The 19,979-nt window shown below is 48.7% G+C and overlaps 1 protein-coding gene across 3 annotated transcripts in view; it reads right to left on the minus strand.

Annotated features, from left to right (window-relative positions):
* Positions 1–19,979, minus strand: part of LOC139573199 (ATP-dependent translocase ABCB1-like) — a 37,207-nt gene that overhangs the window by 13,425 nt on the left and 3,803 nt on the right. For 2 of the 3 annotated variants that reach the window (XM_071396396.1, XM_071396395.1), the window contains exons 4-13: positions 17,150–17,306; positions 16,637–16,685; positions 7,307–7,498; positions 6,780–6,951; positions 6,536–6,660; positions 5,835–6,006; positions 2,780–2,893; positions 797–907; positions 566–691; positions 200–403 (exon numbers count right to left, since the gene is read on the minus strand). In XM_071396396.1, the coding sequence (XP_071252497.1) occupies positions 200–403; positions 566–691; positions 797–907; positions 2,780–2,893; positions 5,835–6,006; positions 6,536–6,660; positions 6,780–6,951; positions 7,307–7,498; positions 16,637–16,685; positions 17,150–17,306 (1,422 nt within the window). Of the gene's footprint in view, positions 1–199; positions 404–565; positions 692–796; positions 908–2,779; positions 2,894–5,834; positions 6,007–6,535; positions 6,661–6,779; positions 6,952–7,306; positions 7,499–16,636; positions 16,686–17,149; positions 17,307–19,979 lie in introns of those variants that run through there. The other variant, XM_071396397.1, reaches the window with a different exon arrangement.

A 19,979-nucleotide genomic window follows, 5' to 3' on the forward strand; every position in this document is an offset into this window, starting at 1 on the left:
CAGACAGACAGACAGACAGACAGACAGACAGACAGACAGACAGACAGACAGACAGACAGACAGACAGACAGACAGACAGACAGACAGACAGACAGACAGACAGACAGACAGACAGACAGACAGACAGACAGACAGACAGACAGACAGACAGACAGACAGACAGACAGACAGACAGACAGACAGAGACACAGTAACGTACATCAGGTAGTGTCATGATGAAGTCGTAAGCGTTGGCCTCCCTAGCAGCCTGTTCTATCTCCTGATGTGTGACGTCAGGTCGTCCGTAGCGGATGTTCTCAGCGATGGTGGTAGCAAACAGGATGGGCTCCTGACTGACAACGCCAATCATCTCTCTCAGGAAGCGCACGTTCAGGGAGCGCACGTCATGACCATCTACACACACCTACAGAACACAGAGGGCATAGTTACAGAACAGATACTGTGTGTGTGTGTGTGTGTGTGTGTGTGTGTGTGTGTGTGTGTGTGTGTGTGTGTGTGTGTGTGTGTGTGTGTGTGTGTGTGTGTGTGTGTGTGTGTGTGTGTGTGTGTTTTCCATGATACTCACTGATCCCTCTTGTGGATCATAGAACCGCTGCAGCAGCTGAACGGTGGTGCTTTTCCCACAGCCACTACTGCCTACCAGAGCTATGGTCTGGCCACTACGCACGCTCAGAGACATTCCTTTCAACACCTACAAAGAGACACACACAGAAACACACAGGAACACACCATTTAACATCTACGAACATCTACTGGACATCAACACACACGCACACATAAAGAAGGCAGCACATACTTTGACGTGGGGTCGTGAGGGGTAGATGAAATGGATGTTGTTAAACTCTATGTTTCCTTTGATGACATCGGGCTTGTGGCCGTGGTCTGAGTAGCTGTTGATGTGGGGTTTCTGAACAGACAAACAACAACAGCAGTGAGGCTTAGAACATAAACATAATCGTGTGAACATTCAAGCAGGTCACCAACTAATACTATTACTGTACACAAATTATACCATAAAATACTACAGGCCTATTATATTGCCGGTAACTATTTTTCAACCAATATGGTGCGTGAGAAGAGTATCCTGGTTTATACAGCAGCATAAACACACACAGACACAGAGGCCTGGTTTATACAGCAGCATAAACACACACAGACACAGAGGCCTGGTTTATGCAGCAGCATAAACACACACAGACACAGAGGCCTGGTTTATACAGCAGCATAAACACACACAGACACAGAGGCCTGGTTTATACAGCAGCATAAACACACACAGACACAGAGGCCTGGTTTATGCAGCAGCATAAACACACACAGACACAGAGGCCTGGTTTATACAGCAGCATAAACACACACAGACACAGAGGCCTGGTTTATACAGCAGCATAAACACACACAGACACAGAGGCCTGGTTTATACAGCAGCATAAACACACACAGACACAGAGGCCTGGTTTATACAGCAGCATAAACACACACAGACACAGAGGCCTGGTTTATGCAGCAGCATAAACATCCCCTTCTGAAGACTCCCTGTATTCCTGATTGCGCTCTACAGAGTCCAAAAAGTTTCCCCATTCACACCATAGACATTATATAAGTAGACAGCAATTCCAGCTGGAATTCAAGGCCCCGTTCAGAGCAGCCGCAGATAAAATGGTGGGCCGAATCAGAAAGGATTGATTCTGGTGGGAGTGTGGTGATTGGTGATTGGGGACTGTGCTTTAGCCTCCTGCTCTCTACGCCCCTCTCTTCTAGTCCCCTCCCTCCACCCTCCTTCTTTCCATCAGACCTCCCTCCCTCTATGAGTCCCCCGCCTCTCTCCCTCCCTCTATGAGTCCCCCGCCTCTCTCTTCCCTCTCTCTATGAGTCCCCCGCCTCTCTCTCCCCTCTCTCTATGAGTCCCCCGCCTCTCTCTCCCCTCTCTCTGTGAGTCCCCCGCCTCTCTCTCCCCTCTCTCTATGAGTCCCCCACCTCTCTCTCCCCTCTCAGAGGGACAATAGGAGGAAGAGTGTTAGCCAGAGGGCAGGTTTATCTACGTGTTAGTTTAGCCCTGTTTATTTACACTAGTTTTCGTGTTACAGAGCATGAACAGTACGTGTGTGTGTCTGTCTGTTACAGTGTGTGTGTTAGTGTAGTGTGTGTGTATGTTTGTGTGTCTGTACCAGGGAGTGTGTGTATGTCTCTCTCTCTCTCTCTCTTTCAGATCTTACAATATGTAAGTTCCCCTGGGTACCTCACCCTTCCACAGTTTCCCCTTGTTTTTGTCTTTGGTGTGTGTGTGTGTGTGTATTTGTTTGTGTGTGCGCGTGTGCAAGTGGTGTGTGTGTGATTGGGGGGAGAGTTCAAAGAATGTAAGTTTGATTTCTCTTGATAGTAAAAAGTTAGTTTTGCAACACAACATTTTGATGGTCAGGGTATTCCTATTCAACCACGTTCCCCAGTGTGTGTATACTGTATGTAAGCATGGTAAGAGCAGCTCTGTCTGTCTGACTGTGCGTTGTAAACTCAAGTCATCGTGAAACATTAACAATCGTGAACCATTCACAAACGCACAGTGAACTAAGAACAGTCTATTCTGCTATAACCACAGTGATGCTTTGCGTGTGTGTGTGTGTGTGTGTGTGTGTGTGTGTGTGTGTGTGTGTGTGTGTGTGTGTGTGTGTGTGTGTGTGTGTGTGTGTGTGTGTGTGTGTGTGTGTGTGTGTGTGAGGAGAGGGTGTGTGTGTGTGAGGAGAGGGTGTGTGTGTGTGTGAGGAGAGGGTGTGTGTCTCACATTGTCGATGATGTTGTAGACTTTGTGTGCCGCTCCCCGGGCACTGGCGAAGGCCTGGACATTAGGAGAAGTCTGTCCCATGGCAAACGCCCCAATCAACACTGTGAAGAACACCTACAGGACATAAATAAACATCAGTGTGTGTGTGTGTGTGTGTGTGTGTGTGTGTGTGTGTGTGTGTGTGTGTGTGTGTGTGTGTGTGTGTGTGTGTGTGTGTGTGTGTGTGTGTGTGTGTGTGTGTGTGTGTGTGTGTCACGGCTGTTGAAAGGAGCGGACCAAGGTGCAGCGTGGTGAGCGTACATTTTCTCTTTATTTTATTTTATTTGATAGTTCCCAATCAGAGACTACGATAGACAGCTGTCCCTGATTGAGAACCATACCCGGCTAAAACATAGAAATAGAAAATCATAGAAACACAAAACATAGAATGCCCACCCCAACTCACGCCCTGACCAAACCAAAATAGAGACATAAAAAGGATCTCTAAGGTCAGAGCGTGACAGTACCCCCCCCCCCCCAAAGGTGCGGACTCCGGCCGCAAAATCTAAACCTATAGGGGAGGGTCTGGGTGGGCATCTATCCGCGGTGGCGGCTCAGGTGTGGGACGCAGACTCCGCTCCACCGCTGGCTCACCCCACTTTGGTGGCACCTCTGGTGCGGGGACCCTCGCCACCGACCCCGGACTGAGCACCCTCGTTGCGGGCCCCGGACTGGGCACCCTCGTTGCTGGAGGATCCGGACTGGAGAACGTCGCTGGAGGCTCCGGACTGGAGAACTTCGCTGGAGGCTCCGGACTGGAGAACGTCGCTGGAGGCTCCGGACTGGAGGACGTCGCTGGAGGCTCCAGACTGGAGGACGTCGCTGGAGGTTCCGGACTGGAGACCGTCGCTGGATGCTCCGGACTGGAGGCCTTCATTGGAGGCTTCGTGCCATGTCTCACCACTGGAGGCTTCTTGCCATGGATCATCACTGGAGGCTTCTTGCCATGGATCATCACTGGAGGCTTCGTGCCATGGATCATCACTGGAGGCTTCGTGCCATGGATCATCACTGGAGGCTTCTTGCCATGGATCATCACTGGAGGCTTCGTGCCATGGATCATCACTGGAAGCTTCGTGCCATGGATCATCACTGGAGGCTTCGTGCCATGGATCATCACTGGAGGCTTCGTGCCATGGATCATCACTGGAGGCTTCGTGCCATGGACCCTCACTGGAGGCTTCGCGCCATGGATCATCACTGGAGTGGAGAGACACACAGGAGGCCTGGCTCTTCGAGCAGGCACAGGAGTCACCAGGCTGGGGAGACATACAGGAGGATTAGTTCTTGGCCGAGGCACAGGACTCACCAGGCTGGGGAGACATACAGGAGGCCTTGTCCTTGGCCGAGGCACCGGATACACTGGGCCGTGGAGGCGCACTGGAGGTCTCGAGCTAAGAGCCTGCACAACCTGTCCTGGCTGGATGGTGACTTTGGCCCGGCACGTGCGGGGCGCAGGCACAGGACGCACTGGGCTGTGCAGACGCACTGGAGACACAGTGCGCAGAGCCGGCGCAGGATATCCTGGCCCGAGGAGACGCACTGGAGGTCTGGAGAGCAGGGGTGGCACAATACGTCCTGGCTGGATGCTCACCCTAGCCCGGCAGATGCGGGCAGCTGAGATGTAGCGCACCGGGCTAAGAACGCGTACTGGAGACACCGTGCGCTCCACCGCATAACACGGTGCCTGACCAGTACGACGCCCGCCACGATAAGCACGGGGAGTTGGCTCAGGTCTCCAACCTGACTCTGCCACACTCCCTGTGTGCCCCCCCCCCCAAAAAAAATTGGGGGCTGCCTCTCGGGCTTCCTTGCCAGCCGTGTTCCCTCATAATGTTGCCGCTCCGCTTTAGCTGCTGCCTTCGCCTTCCTCTCTGCTTCTACCTGCTCCCAGGGCAGGCGATCCTTCCCGGCCAGGATCTCCTCCCACGTCCAGGATCCCTTGCCATTTAAAATGTCCTCCCATGTCCAGTCCTCCTTCTTACCACGCTGCTTGGTCCTTTGGGTTTGGTGGGAAGTTCTGTCACGGCTGTTGAAGGAGGAGGACCAAGGTGCAGCGTGGTTAGCGTACATTTTCGCTTTATTTTAGAACTGACGCCGACAAAACAATAAACAATACAAAACAAACCGTGAAGCTCAAAAGCTATGTGCCCTAAACAAAGTCAACTTCCCACAAAGACAAGGGGGGAAAAAAGGGTACCTAAGTATGGTTCCCAATCAGAGACAACGCCCTGACCAAACCAAAATAGAGACATAAAAAGGATCTCTAAGGTCAGGGCGTGACAGTGTGTGTGTGTGTGTGTGTGTGTGTGTGTGTGTGTGTGTGTGTGTGTGTGTGTGTGTGTGTGTGTGTGTGTGTGTGTGTGTGTGTGTGTGTGTGTGTGTGTGTGTGTGTGTGTGTGTGTGTGTGTGTGTGTGTGTGTGTGTAACTATAATAAAAAAACACAAATTTGACCAGCTCAGGACATTCTGTTAGTCTGTTAGTCAAGTTCAAATTTGATTTCTAGTGGGGTTTAGGGTTAAGGTTAGAATTAGTGTTAAGGGTAGAATTAGGTTTAGGGTTAGGAGCTAGGATTAATTCTAGGGTTAGGAGCTAGGGTTAATTCTAGGGTGAGGAGCTAGGGTTAATTCTAGGTTTAGGAGCTAGGGTTAATTCTAGGTTTAGGAGCTAGTGTTAATTCTAGAGTTAGGAGCTAGGGTTAATTCTAGGGTTAGGAGCTAGGGTTAGGGTTAGAGTTAATGTTAGGTTTTGGGGTTAAGGTTAGGGCTAGGGTTAGGGTTAGGGGTTAGGGAAAATAAGATTTTGAATGGGACTGAATTGTGTATCCCCACTAGGTTAGTTATACAAGACTGTGTGTGTTCGTGTGTGTGTGTGTGTGTGCGTGTGTGTGTGTGTGTGTGTGTGTGTGTGTGTGTGTGTGTGTGTGTGTGTGTGTGTGTGTGTGTGTGTGTGTGTGTGTGTGTGTGTGTGTGTGTGTGTGTGTGTGTGTGTGTGTGTGTGTGTGTGTGTACTCACGGTGAGGACAGTTCCAATGGTGTATTCTCCAGATAGGATGAGTGTGCTGCCGTACCAGAAGGACAGAGCGTAGGACAGATAGATCATCAGGAAGGTGAAGCCCATGGCGATGTTAGCAGAGATGGCTTTACGGATCCCCATGTTCTTAGCATCCTCCAAGTTGTTCTCGTACCTGTGGTGCAAAACAACACACACACATGCACACACACACAGAAAAACGCACATGCACAGGAATTGAAAGAGAGAGAAAAACACAGAGAGACAGAGAGAATGAGAGAGAAATACAGAGAGAGACAGAGGGAATGAGAGAGAGAGAGAGAGAGAGAGAGAGAGAGAGAGAGAGAGAGAGAGAGAGAGAGAGAGAGAGAGAGAGAGAGAGAGAGAGAGAGAGAGAGAGAGAGAGAGAGAGAGAGAGAGAGAGAGAGAGAGAGAGAGAGAGAGAGAGATGGTATACATATACAAACACACCACACTAATCCAATTGTCCTCCTCACTGATGGTTTTACACAGAGTGGTGTGGACTGGTCTATCCACTTATAGAACAATAACAACTACTGACTCTGCTCAGGCTAATGGTCTTCACAGCAGCAACAAGTCCTTTAGGAACATTATCCTGGTGACCTGTCTGTTGCCTTAGTTACCGCTCCTTTAACGTTAGCAAAAAGTCTCCATTCTACCCCCCCTCTCTCTCTCACACACACCTGGTTATCTCCTTCTGTTGTCCACCGAAAGCGAAGACTGTTCTGACAGAAGAGATCACCTCCTCAGCCACGGCTCCAGCTTTAGCATAAGCACTCTGCTCCAGGGATGTGAAGGACGTCAGTACCTAGAGACACACAACGGAGAAAGACCGTCAAGAGAGGTGTGTGTGTGTGTGTGTGCGTGTGTGCGTGCGTGCGTGCGTGCGTGCGTGTGTGTGTGTGTGTGTGTGTGTGTGAGGCCCACCTTGCTGAATATAAAAGCAGAGAAGCCCAGCACAGGGCTGACAGCCAGGATGACAAGGGTGAGCTTCCATCCTTTGCTGAAGCCGATGATGAAGGAAGCGATGAAGGTGGTGAAGGACTGGATCAACATGCCCACCTTGTCACCTATCCCCTCGTTGATCTTATAGATGTCACTGTGGAGGGGAGGAAATACAGAATAAAACACATACACACACACACATACTCACACACACACACATACACACACACACACACACACCCTCACATAAACACACACATAAACACACACACTCACACACACATACACTCACATACACATACACTCACATACACACTCACATACACATACACTCACATACACTCACACTCACACACACTCACATACACATACACATACACACACGCATGTGCACACTCCCCATATTTGATTGAACAGGGCTGTTTAAACCCTGAAGCTACATCCAGATGGTAGCAATGTAAAACACCTTCCCCTATAAACGCCAATCCATTCCTATAGGAGCTCCTCACTCTGTTAGGCGGGTGTTGAGTTCTCCCGTCTCGTTGACGTCGAACCAGCCGATCTCCTGCTGCATGATGCAGTGGAAGAAGAGCTTCCTGAGGCGTTTGACCTGCCTGCCTGCGGCCAGGGTCCAGAAGGCCACCTGCATGTAGGCTGCTACCAACACCACCGCACCCATTATAGAGTAGTAGATAGCATGGCTGGAATACAGACATACAGCTGGTCAACACACACACATCCAGACATACAAAACCTTAATGATGGTTTGTAGATAATTGGGGCACAGGGGTACATCTTAGGGAATAATGACTTTGTAAACATGACGGTGACACAGGGCATTACATGACTGTATGTGTGTTTACATTACGCAGGTGAATTTATACATATAAATCTATACAAAATACCATCCATTATGGAGTAAATAGCAAGGGGACTGAGGCACAAAGGCAGAGAGGTAAAGGTGATCTCTTGAAAATGCCATTTGACATTACAATTTATTTTATAGGGAAGTAGCTCCTTATCTGGGACCGGATCTTTAAATTCTGAGGCTCTGTATCTGTTCACATATCTGAAATATGTCAAATCGGTGTGTTTCAACGTTCTGTGGTTCAAAATAAAAGGTCCCACACAATCCTACCCTATGACATCATTAATGTCACGCCTGCTCCCGCTCTCCCTGTCTGGTGCTCATTATGCGCAGCAGCGCTCATTGGACTCACCTGGACTCCTTCCCTTTGTTGATTGCCCCGTCTATAACTGTCTGCTTCCCCGTGTGTTCCCTGTGTCTGCATTAATGTCGTTGTGTGTTCCTGTCCAGACGCTGTCCTGTCCTGTTCCATGTTCGTGGTTAATTAAATGTTCACTCCCTGTACCTGCTTCTCGTCCCAGGCGTCGATCCTTACAATTAATATAATTAAAAGTAAAAACAGTGATTTTCAAAACCTGCAACGAGTTTCATGCCCGGGGGGAGTGGCTCCCCGCGTCACCGCTTCATCTCATTGTGTTTACTTTTAATGACATTACATTTTTATATCTTTCATCTTATCTTTTTAACCACAGGACATAAAAACACTGTTTTCACATACAGTGCCTTCGGAAAGTATTCAGACCCCTTGACTTTTTCCACATTTTGTTACTTTACAGCCTTGTTCTAAAATGGGTTAAAAAAGAAAATCCCTCAGCAATCTACACACAATGCCCCATAATGACTAAGCTAAAACTGTTTTTTTGAAATTATTGCAAATTTATAAAATAAAAAAAACAGATAGCTTATTTACGTAAGTATTCAGAACCTTTGCTATGAGACTCGAAATTAAGCTCAGGTGCATCCTGTTTCCATTGATCACCCTTGAGATGTTTCTACAACTTGATTGGAGTCCACTTGTGGTAAATTTAATTGATTGGACATGATTTGGAAAGGCACACACCTGTCTATATAAGGTCCGTAGAGCTCCGAGACAAGATTTTGTTGAGGCACAGACCTAGGGAAGGTCACCAAAACATTTCTGCAGCATTGAAGGTCCTCAAGAAGATGGTGGCCTTGATCATTCTTAAATGGAAGAAGTTTGGAACCACCAAGACTCTTCCTAGAGCGGGCCGCCTGGCCAAACTGAGCAATCGGGGGAGAAGGGCCTTGGTCAGGGAGGTGGTCACTCTGACAGAGCTCTAGAGTTCTTCTGTGGAGATGGGAGAACCTTCCAGAAGGACAACCATCTCTGCAGCACTCCACCAATCAGGCCTTTATGGTAGAGTGGCCAGACAGAAGCCACTCCTCAGTAAAAGGCACATGACAGCCCACTTGCAGTTTGCCAAAAGGCACCTAAAGACTCTCAGACCATGAGAAACAAGATTCTCTGGTCTGCATCACTGCCTGGCATGGCAACTGCTCGGCCTCCGACCGCAAGGCCTTGTAGAGGGTAGTGCGTACGGCCCAGTACATCACCGGGGCCAAGCTTCCTGCCATCCAGGACCTCTTATTAAAATGTTTATTTCACCTTTATTTAACCAGGTAGGCCAGTTGAGAACAAGTTCTCATTTACAACTGCGACCTGGCCAAGATAAAGCAAAGCAGTGCAACAAAAACACAGAGTTACACATAAACAAACGTACAGTCAATAACACAATAGAAAACTCTATGTACAGTGTGTGCGAATGTAGAAGATTAGGGAGGTAAGGTAATAAATAGGCCATAGAGGCGAAATAATTACAATTTAGCATTAACACTAGAGTGATAAATGTGCAGATGATGATGTGCAAGTAGAGATACTGGGGTGCAAAAGAGCAAGAAGATAAATAACAATATGGGGATGATAGTGGGTGTGGTAGTTGGGTGTGCTATTTACAGATTGGCTGTGTACAGGTAGAGTGATCGGTAAGCTGCTCTGACAGCTGATGCTTAAAGTTAGAGAAGGAGATATAAGCCTCCAGCTTCAGTGATTTTTGCAATTCGTTCCAGTCATTGGCAGCAGAGAACTGGAAGGAAAGGCGGCCAAAGTAAGTGTTGGCTTTGGGGATGACCAGCGAAATATACCTGCTGGAGCGTGTGCTACGGGTGGGTGTTGCTATGGTGACCAGTGAGCTGAGATAAGGCAGGGCTTTACCTAGCAAAGACTTGTAGATGACCTGGAGCCAGTGGGTCTGGCGACGAATAAGTAGCAAGGGCCAGCCAACGAGAGAATACAGGTCTCAGTGGTGGGTAGTATTTGGGGCTTTGGTGACAAAACGGATGGCACTGTGATAGACTACATCCAGTTTGCTGAGTAGAGTGTTGGATATTTTGTAAATGACATCCCCGAAGTCAAGGATCGGTAGGATAGTCAGTTTTACGAGGGTATGTTTGGCAGCATGAGTGAGTAGTCGCATTCCACTCTCGCTCCCCAGGTAGTATTACCATTTCATTTTCATTACACTTTCATTACAGTACAACGGTTTGATTTGTTTGATCTTAGCTAGCTACATAGCCGTCTTTGTATCAAAGATAATTGTGTAGTTATTGAGGTTCGCTAGCCAGCTATTTTCGTCGTAACGTAACGTAACGTAGTCAACACTGCTAGCTAGCCAGCTAGCCAGCTAGCCACCGAATAGCAGCACTGCAGAAACGATTACATTACAACGGAACGACTTGATTAGTGTAGTGTTAGCTAGCTACATAGTTGTCTTTGCTATCTTTGTATCTAAGATAATTGTGTAGCTTAGAGTAGTTTAGAGTAATTATTCGGTTAGCTAGCCAGCTATTTTCGTCCGCCGCGCTGCCGTTCTACCTAGTCAACACTGCTAGCTAACACTGCTAGCTAGCCAACTTCTACCGAATAGCAGCACTGTAGAAACTCACATTACAACTTACATTACAACGGAACGACTTGATTAGCGTAGTGTTAGCTAGCTACATAGTTGTCTTTGCTGTCCTTGTATCCAAGATAATTGTGTAGTTTTGAGAAATTGTCGAGGTTACCTAGCCAGCTACACTTTCAAACAAAGTCAACAACGCAGCCACTGCTAGCCAGCCTACTTCACCGCCAGCAGTACTATATCATTTTAGTCAATAAGATTTTATTTTATTTTTGCAACGTAAGCTTAACTTTCTGAACATTCGAGACGTGTAGTCCACTTGTCATTCTAATCTCCTTTGCATTAGCGTAGCCTCTTCTGTAGCCTGTCAACTATGTGTCTGTCTATCCCTCTTCTCTCCTCTCTGCACAGACCATACAAACGCTTCACACCGCGTGGCCGCCGCTACCCTAACCTGGTGGTTCCAGCGCGCACGACCCACGTGGAGTTCCAGGTCTCCGGCAGCCTCTGGAACTGCCGATCTGCGGCCAACAAGGCAGAGTTCATCTCAGCCTATGCGTCCCTCCAGTCCCTCGACTTCTTGGAACTGACGGAAACATGGATTACCACTGATAACACTGCTACTCCTACTGCTCTCTCCTCGTCTGCCCACGTGTTCTCGCACACCCCGAGAGCTTCTGGTCAGCGGGGTGGTGGCACTGGGATCCTCATCTCTCCCAAGTGGACATTCTCTCTTTCTCCCCTGACCCATCTGTCTATCGCCTCCTTCGAATTCCATGCTGTCACAGTTACCAGCCCTTTCAAGCTTAACATCCTTATCATTTATCGCCCTCCAGGTTCCCTTGGAGAGTTCATCAATGAGCTTGACGCCCTGATAAGTTCCTTTCCTGAGGATGGCTCACCTCTCACAGTTCTGGGTGACTTTAACCTCCCCACGTCTACCTTTGACTCATTCCTCTCTGCCTCCTTCTTTCCACTCCTCTCCTCTTTTGACCTCACCCTCTCACCTTCCCCCCCTACTCACAAGGCAGGCAATACGCTTGACCTCATCTTTACTAGATGCTGTTCTTCCACTAATCTCATTGCAACTCCCCTCCAAGTCTCCGACCACTACCTTGTATCCTTTTCCCTCTCGCTCTCATCCAACACTTCCCACACTGCCCCTACTCGCATGGTATCGCGCCGTCCCAACCTTCGCTCTCTCTCCCCCGCTACTCTCTCCTCTTCCATCCTATCATCTCTTCCCTCTGCTCAAACCTTCTCCAACCTATCTCCTGATTCTGCCTCCTCAACCCTCCTCTCCTCCCTCTCTGCATCCTTTGACTCTCTATGTCCCCTATCCTCCAGGCCGGCTCGGTCCTCCCCTCCTGCTCCGTGGCTCGACGACTCACTGCGAGCTCACAGAACAGGGCTCCGGGCAGCCGAGCGGAAATGGAGGAAAACTCGCCTCCCTGCGGACCTGGCATCCTTTCACTCCCTCCTCTCTACATTCTCCTCTTCTGTCTCTGCTGCTAAAGCCACTTTCTACCACTCTAAATTCCAAGCATCTGCCTCTAACCCTAGGAAGCTCTTTGCCACCTTCTCCTCCCTCCTGAATCCTCCTCCCCCTCCTCCCCCCTCCTCCCTCTCTGCGGATGACTTCGTCAACCATTTTGAAAAGAAGGTCGACGACATTTCGATCCTCGTTGCTGCCCTACCCTGTGCTTTGACCTCTTTCTCCCCTCTCTCTCCAGATGAAATCTCGCGTCTTGTGACGGCCGGCCGCCCAACAACCTGCCCGCTTGACCCTATCCCCTCCTCTCTTCTCCAGACCATTTCCGGAGACCTTCTCCCTTACCTCACCTCGCTCATCAACTCATCCTTGACCGCTGGCTACGTCCCTTCCGTCTTCAAGAGAGCGAGAGTTGCACCCCTTCTGAAAAAACCTACACTCGATCCCTCCGATGTCAACAACTACAGACCAGTATCCCTTCTTTCTTTTCTCTCCAAAACTCTTGAACGTGCCGTCCTTGGCCAGCTCTCCTGCTATCTCTCTCAGAATGACCTTCTTGATCCAAATCAGTCAGGTTTCAAGACTAGTCATTCAACTGAGACTGCTCTTCTCTGTGTCACGGAGGCGCTCCGCACTGCTAAAGCTAACTCTCTCTCCTCTGCTCTCATCCTTCTAGACCTATCGGCTGCCTTTGATACTGTGAACCATCAGATCCTCCTCTCCACCCTCTCCGAGCTGGGCATCTCCGGCGCGGCCCACGCTTGGATTGCGTCCTACCTGACAGGTCGCTCCTACCAGGTGGCGTGGCGAGAATCTGTCTCCGCATCACGTGCTCTCACCACTGGTGTCCCCCAGGGCTCTGTTCTAGGCCCTCTCCTATTCTCGCTATACACCAAGTCACTTGGCTCTGTCATATCCTCACATGGTCTCTCCTATCATTGCTATGCAGACGACACACAATTAATCTTCTCCTTTCCCCCCTCTGATAACCAGGTGGCGAATCGCATCTCTGCATGTCTGGCAGACATATCAGTGTGGATGACGGATCACCACCTCAAGCTGAACCTCGGCAAGACGGAGCTGCTCTTCCTCCCGGGGAAGGACTGCCCATTCCATGATCTCGCCATCACGGTTGACAACTCCATTGTGTCCTCCTCCCAGAGTGCTAAGAACCTTGGCGTGATCCTGGATAACACCCTGTCGTTCTCAACTCACATCAAGGCGGTGACCCGTTCCTGTAGGTTCATGCTCTACAACATTCGCAGAGTACGACCCTGCCTCACACAGGAAGCAGCGCAGGTCCTAATCCAGGCACTTGTCATCTCCCGTCTGGACTACTGCAACTCGCTGTTGGCTGGGCTCCCTGCCTGTGCTATTAAACCCCTACAACTCATCCAGAACGCCGCAGCCCGTCTGGTGTTCAACCTTCCCAAGTTCTCTCACGTCACCCCGCTCCTCCGCTCTCTCCACTGGCTTCCAGTTGAAGCTCGCATCCGCTACAAGACCATGGTGCTTGCCTACGGAGCTGTGAGGGGAACGGCACCTCCGTACCTTCAGGCTCTGATCAGGCCCTACACCCAAACAAGGGCACTGCGTTCATCCACCTCTGGCCTGCTCGCCTCCCTACCTCTGAGAAAGTACAGTTCCCGCTCAGCCCAGTCAAAACTGTTCGCTGCTCTGGCACCCCAATGGTGGAACAAACTCCCTCACGACGCCAGGTCAGCGGAGTCAATCACCACCTTCCGGAGACACCTGAAACCCCACCTCTTTAAGGAATACCTAGGATAGGATAAAGTAATCCTTCTAACCCCCCCTCCCCCTTAAAAGAGTTAGATGCACTATTGTAAAGTGGCTGTTCCACTGGATATCATAAGGTGAATGCACCAATTTGTAAGTCGCTCTGGATAAGAGCGTCTGCTAAATGACTTAAATGTAAATGTAAATGAGTGAAGGAGGCTTTGTTTGCGAAATATGAAGCCGATTCTAGATTTAACTTTGGATTGGAGATGCTTAATATGAGTCTGGAAGGAGAGTTTACACTCTAACCAGACACCTAGGTATTTGTAGTTGTCCACATATTCTAAGTCAGAACCGTCCAGAGCAGTGATGCTAGTCGGGTGGGTGGGTGCGGGCAGCAATCGGTTGAAGAGCATGCATTTAGTTTTACTAGCATTTAAAAGCAGTTGGAGGCCACGGAAGGAGTGTTGTATGGTATTTAAGCTCGTTTAGAGGTTTGTTAACACAGTGTCCAAAGAAGGGCCAGATGTATACAGAATGGTGTCGTCTGCATAGAGGTGGATCAGAGAATCACCAGCAGCAAGAGCGACATCATTGATATATACAGAGAAAAGAGTCGGCCCGAGAATTGAACCCTGTGGCACCACCATAGAGACTGCCAGAGGTCTGGACAACAGGCCCTCCGATTTGACACACTGAACTCTATCTGAGAAGTAGTTGGTGAACCAGGTGAGGCAGTCCTTTGAGAAACCAAGGCTATTGAGTCTGCCGATAAGAATGCGATGATTGACAGAGTCGAAAGTCTTGGCCAGGTCGATGAAGACGGCTGTCTTTTATCAATGGCGGTTATGATATCGTTTAGGACCTTGAGCGTGGCTGAGGTGCACCCATGACCAGCTCAGAAACCAGATTGCATAGTGGTGAAGGTACGGTGGCATTCAAAATGGTTGGTGGTCTGTTTGTTAACTTAGCTTTCGAAGATTTTAGAAAGGCAGGGCAGGATGGATATAGATCTATAACAGTTTGGGTCTAGAGTGTCTCCCCCTTTGAAGAGGGGGATGACCGTGGCAGCTTTCTAATCTTTGGGGATCTCAGATGATACGAAAGAGAGGTTGAACAGGCTAGTAATAGGGGTTGCAACAATTTCTGCAGATAATTTTAGAAAGAGAGGGTCCAGAATGTCTAGCCCAGCTGATTTGTAGGGATCCAGATTTTGCAGCTCCTTCAGAACATCAGCTGTCTGGATTTGGGTGAAGGAGAAGCAAGGGGGGGGGGGGGGGGCTTGGGCAAGTTGCTGCAGGGGGTGCAGAGCTGTTGGCCAGGGTAGGGGTAGCCAGGTGGAAAGCATGGCCAGCCGTAGAAAAATGCTTATTGAAATTATCGATTATCGTAGATTTATCGGTGGTGACAGTGTTTCCTAGCCTCAGTGCAGTGGGCAGCTGGGAGGAGGTGCTCTTATTCTCCATGGACTTTACAGTGTCCCAAAACTTTTTGGAATTAGCTAGCCTTAGCTTTCGTAAGTCCCAGTCTACACTAGGCGGTGTCAGAGGAAGGCCCTAAAAATTGTCAAAGACTCCAGCCACCCTAGTCATAGACTGTTCTCTCTGCTACTGCACGGCAAGCGGTACTGGAGCGCCAAGTCTAGGTCCAAGAGGCTTTTAAACAGCTTCTACCACCAAGCCATAAGACTCCTGAACATCTAATCAGATGGCTACCCAGACTATTTGCATTACCCCCTCCCCTCACTCTATGCTGTTGCTACTCTCTGTTATTATCTATGCATAGTCACTTTAATAACTCTACCTACATGTACATATTCAGGGTATGTGACAAATTAAATTTGATTTGATATAACCAAGATTGAACTCTTTGGCCTGAATGCCAAGCGTCACGTCTGGAGGAAACCTGGCACCATCCCTACGGTGAAGCATGGTGGTGGCAGCATCATGCTGTGGGGATGTTTTTCAGCAGCAGGGACTGGGAGACTAGTCAGGATTGAGGCAAAGATGACAGAGCAAATTACAGAGAGATCCTTGATGAAAACCTGCTCCAGAGCGCTCAGGACCTGAGACTGGGGTGAAGGTTCACCTTCCTACAGGACAATGACCCTAAGCACACAGCCTAGACAACGCAGGAGTGGCTTCGGGACAAGTCTCTGAATGTCCTTGAGTGGCCAAGTCAGAGCCCGGACTTGAACCCGATCAAACGTCTCTGGAGAGACCTGAAAATAGCTCTGCAGCAACGCTCCCCATCCAATCTGACAGAGCTTTAGAGGATCTGCAGAGAAGAATGGGAGAAATTCCCCAAGCTTGTAACGTCATACCCAAGAAGACTTGAAGCTGTAATCATTTTCAAAGGTGCTTCAACAAAGTACTGAGTAAATGGTCTGAATACTAATGTGAATGTGATATTTCAGTTGAATTTTTTAAATAAATTAGCAAACATTTCTAAAAACCAGTTTTTTCTTTGTCCTTATGGGGTATTGTGTGTAGACTGATGAGAGGAAAAAAACGATTTAATCAATTTTAGAATAAGCCTGTAACAAAATGTGGAAAAAGTCAACGGGTCTGAATACTTTCCGCATGTAGACACTGGTATGGTGCTGGAGATAATGAATAGGAGGTTGAAAAGTGGTGGAATTGCCCTTTAACTATGCAGTTTACCCTGTCTAGGTTATGAAAATAGATTAAGTCCAAGTTCCCGTGAGATACTGTGAGAATTTGCGGACTCACGGATACGGAGCCCCTGAAATAAATCCGGTCAAAGATCAGGAACTGCTCCCTTCTTGGTAAAGTGAAATATCATTGAGTCTTAGCCTCACCCCGTCATCTCCTCTCCCAGAGTGGTGTTGGAAACAGGGAACGTGATGTCTAGAGCAGGAAAAGATGTGACAGTTAGACAGTTAAAGGGCAATTGCACCACTTTTCAACCTCATGTTCATTATCTCCAACACCAAACCAGTGTCTATATGTGAAAACAGCCTGTTTCTATGATCTGTGGTTAAAAATACAAGAAGAAAGGTACTAAAAAAATTGTTATCTGTGACAAAAAACAGTGATTTTCAAAACCTGCAATGTCATCAGGTATAACTATTTAACTTTATATTTTTTCCTATTTTTTTTTTAGAAATGCGTCGTTTTCACATGTAGGCACTGGTATTGTGTTGGAGATGAAAATGAGGTTGAAAAGTGGTGGCGTTGTCCTTTAAGAGAGTGTGTGTGTGTGTGTGTGTGTGTGTGTGTGTGTGTGTGTGTGTGTGTGTGTGTGTGTGTGTGTGTGTGTGTGTGTGTGTGTGTGTGTGTGTGTGTGTGTGTGTGTGTAGGGACTGACTCACTGGTGAAGTTATTCTGTGTCTGTATGGAGTCTCCTATGAAGCTGTCAGTCATGTCCCCAAAGACGATACACATGAGAGGGAGGACCGTTCCATTAACCATAGCCATGATGGTCCCCAGCACAATCATCAGCCTGTCCCAACCATCAGCAAACCTGAACTATAGAGGCATGGGGGAGGAGGAGCGAGAGTGAGGGGCAGGGTGGGGATATGAGGAAAGTGAGAGATTGGGAAGGAGAGAGAGAAAGGGAGTGAGAAGGGGCAGGGGAGAGGTAAGGGGATAAAGAATTAAAGGGGGGTAAGGATAAGTGGAGAGGAAAAGGAACAGAGATGGACAGATGCGCAGAGAGAGAAAGAGAACATATGAAGGTAACGAATACTCTGAGTCATTTTGTATGTAGAACTCCAGTATGTTTCTCCAGTGGTAGAGGCTCCTAACCAGAGGAAATGCAACCTTCAGCTATTCTACTGGTCCACCAGGGGACCAGAGGAAATTCAACCATCAGCTATTCTACTGGCCCAGCAGGGGACCAGAGGAAATTCAACCATCAGCTATTCTACTGGCCCAGCAGGGGACCAGAGGAAATTCAACCTTCAGCTATTCTACTGGCCCAGCAGGGGACCAGAGGAAATTCAAACTTCAGCTATTCTACTGACCCAGCAGGGGACCAGAGGAAATTCAACCTTCAGCTATTCTACTGGTCCAGCAGGGGACCAGAGGAAATTCAACCTTCAGCTAATCTACTGGTCCAGCAGGGGACCAGAGGAAATTAAACCTTCAGCTATTCTACTGGTCCAGCAGGGGACCAGAGGAAATTCAACCTTCAGCTATTCTACTGGCCCAGCAGGGGACCAGAGGAAATTCAACCTTCAGCTATTCTACTGGTCCAGCAGGGGACCAGAGGAAATGCAACCTTCAGCTATTCTACTGGTCCAGCAGGGGACCAGAGGAAATTCAACCTTCAGCTATTCTACTGGCCCAGCAGGGGACCAGAGGAAATGCAATCTTCAGCTATTCTACTGGCCCAGCAGGGGACCAGAGGAAATTAAACCTTCAGCTATTCTACTAGCCCAGCAGGGGACCAGAGGAAATTAAACCTTCAGCTATTCTACTGGCCCAGCAGGGGACCAGAGGAAATGCAACCTTCAGCTATTCTACTGGTCCAGCAGGGGGCCAGAGGAAATTAAAGCTTCAGCTATTCTACTGGTCCAACAGGGGACCAGAGGAAATTCAACCTTCAGCTATTCTACTGGTCCAGCAGGGGGCCAGAGGAAATTAAACCTTCAGCTATTCTACTGGCCCAACAGGGGAACAGAGGAAATTAAACATTCAGCTATTCTACTGGCCCAGCAGGGGACCAGAGGAAATTCAAACTTCAGCAATTCTACTGGTCCAACAGGGGACCAGAGGAAATTCAACCTTCAGCTATTCTACTGGTCCAACAGGGGACCAGAGGAAATTCAACCTTCAGCTATTCTACTGGCCCAGCAGGGGACCAGAGGAAATTCAACCTTCAGCTATTCTACTGGTCCAACAGGGGACCAGAGGAAATTCAACCTTCAGCTAATCTACTGGTCCAGCAGGGGACCAGAGGAAATTAAACCTTCAGCTATTCTACTGGTCCAGCAGGGGACCAGAGGAAATTCAACCTTCAGCTATTCTACTGGCCCAGCAGGGGACCAGAGGAAATTCAACCTTCAGCTATTCTACTGGTCCAGCAGGGGACCAGAGGAAATGCAACCTTCAGCTATTCTACTGGTCCAGCAGGGGACCAGAGGAAATTCAACCTTCAGCTATTCTACTGGCCCAGCAGGGGACCAGAGGAAATGCAATCTTCAGCTATTCTACTGGCCCAGCAGGGGACCAGAGGAAATTAAACCTTCAGCTATTCTACTGGCCCAGCAGGGGACCAGAGGAAATTAAACCTTCAGCTATTCTACTGGCCCAGCAGGGGACCAGAGGAAATGCAACCTTCAGCTATTCTACTGGTCCAGCAGGGGGCCAGAGGAAATTAAAGCTTCAGCTATTCTACTGGTCCAACAGGGGACCAGAGGAAATTCAACCTTCAGCTATTCTACTGGTCCAGCAGGGGGCCAGAGGAAATTAAACCTTCAGCTATTCTACTGGCCCAACAGGGGAACAGAGGAAATTAAACATTCAGCTATTCTACTGGCCCAGCAGGGGACCAGAGGAAATTCAAACTTCAGCTATTCTACTGGTCCAACAGGGGACCAGAGGAAATTCAACCTTCAGCTATTCTACTGGTCCAACAGGGGACCAGAGGAAATTCAACCTTCAGCTATTCTACTGGCCCAGCAGGGGACCAGAGGAAATTCAACCTTCAGCTATTCTACTGGTCCAACAGGGGACCAGAGGAAATTCAACCTTCAGCTATTCTACTGGTCCAGCAGGGGACCAGAGGAAATTCAACCTTCAGCTATTCTACTGACCCAGCAGGGGACCAGAGGAAATTAAACCTTCAGCTATTCTACTGGCCCAGCAGGGGACCAGAGGAAATTAAACCTTCAGCTATTCTACTGGCCCAGCAGGGGACCAGAGGAAATTCAATCTTCAGCTATTCTACTGACCCAGCAGGGGACCAGAGGAAATGCAAATTTCAGCTATTCTACTGGTCCAGCAGGGGGCCAGAGGAAATTAAACCTTCAGCTATTCTACTGGTCCAGCAGGGGACCAGAGGAAATTAAACCTTCAGCTATTCTACTGACCCAGCAGGGGACCAGAGGAAATTAAACCTTCAGCTATTCTACTGGTCCAGCAGGGGACCAGAGGAAATTAAACCTTCAGCTATTCTACTGACCCAGCAGGGGACCA

This window comes from Salvelinus alpinus, chromosome 4 (genome assembly GCF_045679555.1).
Source record: "Salvelinus alpinus chromosome 4, SLU_Salpinus.1, whole genome shotgun sequence".
Taxonomy (NCBI): domain Eukaryota; kingdom Metazoa; phylum Chordata; class Actinopteri; order Salmoniformes; family Salmonidae; genus Salvelinus; species Salvelinus alpinus.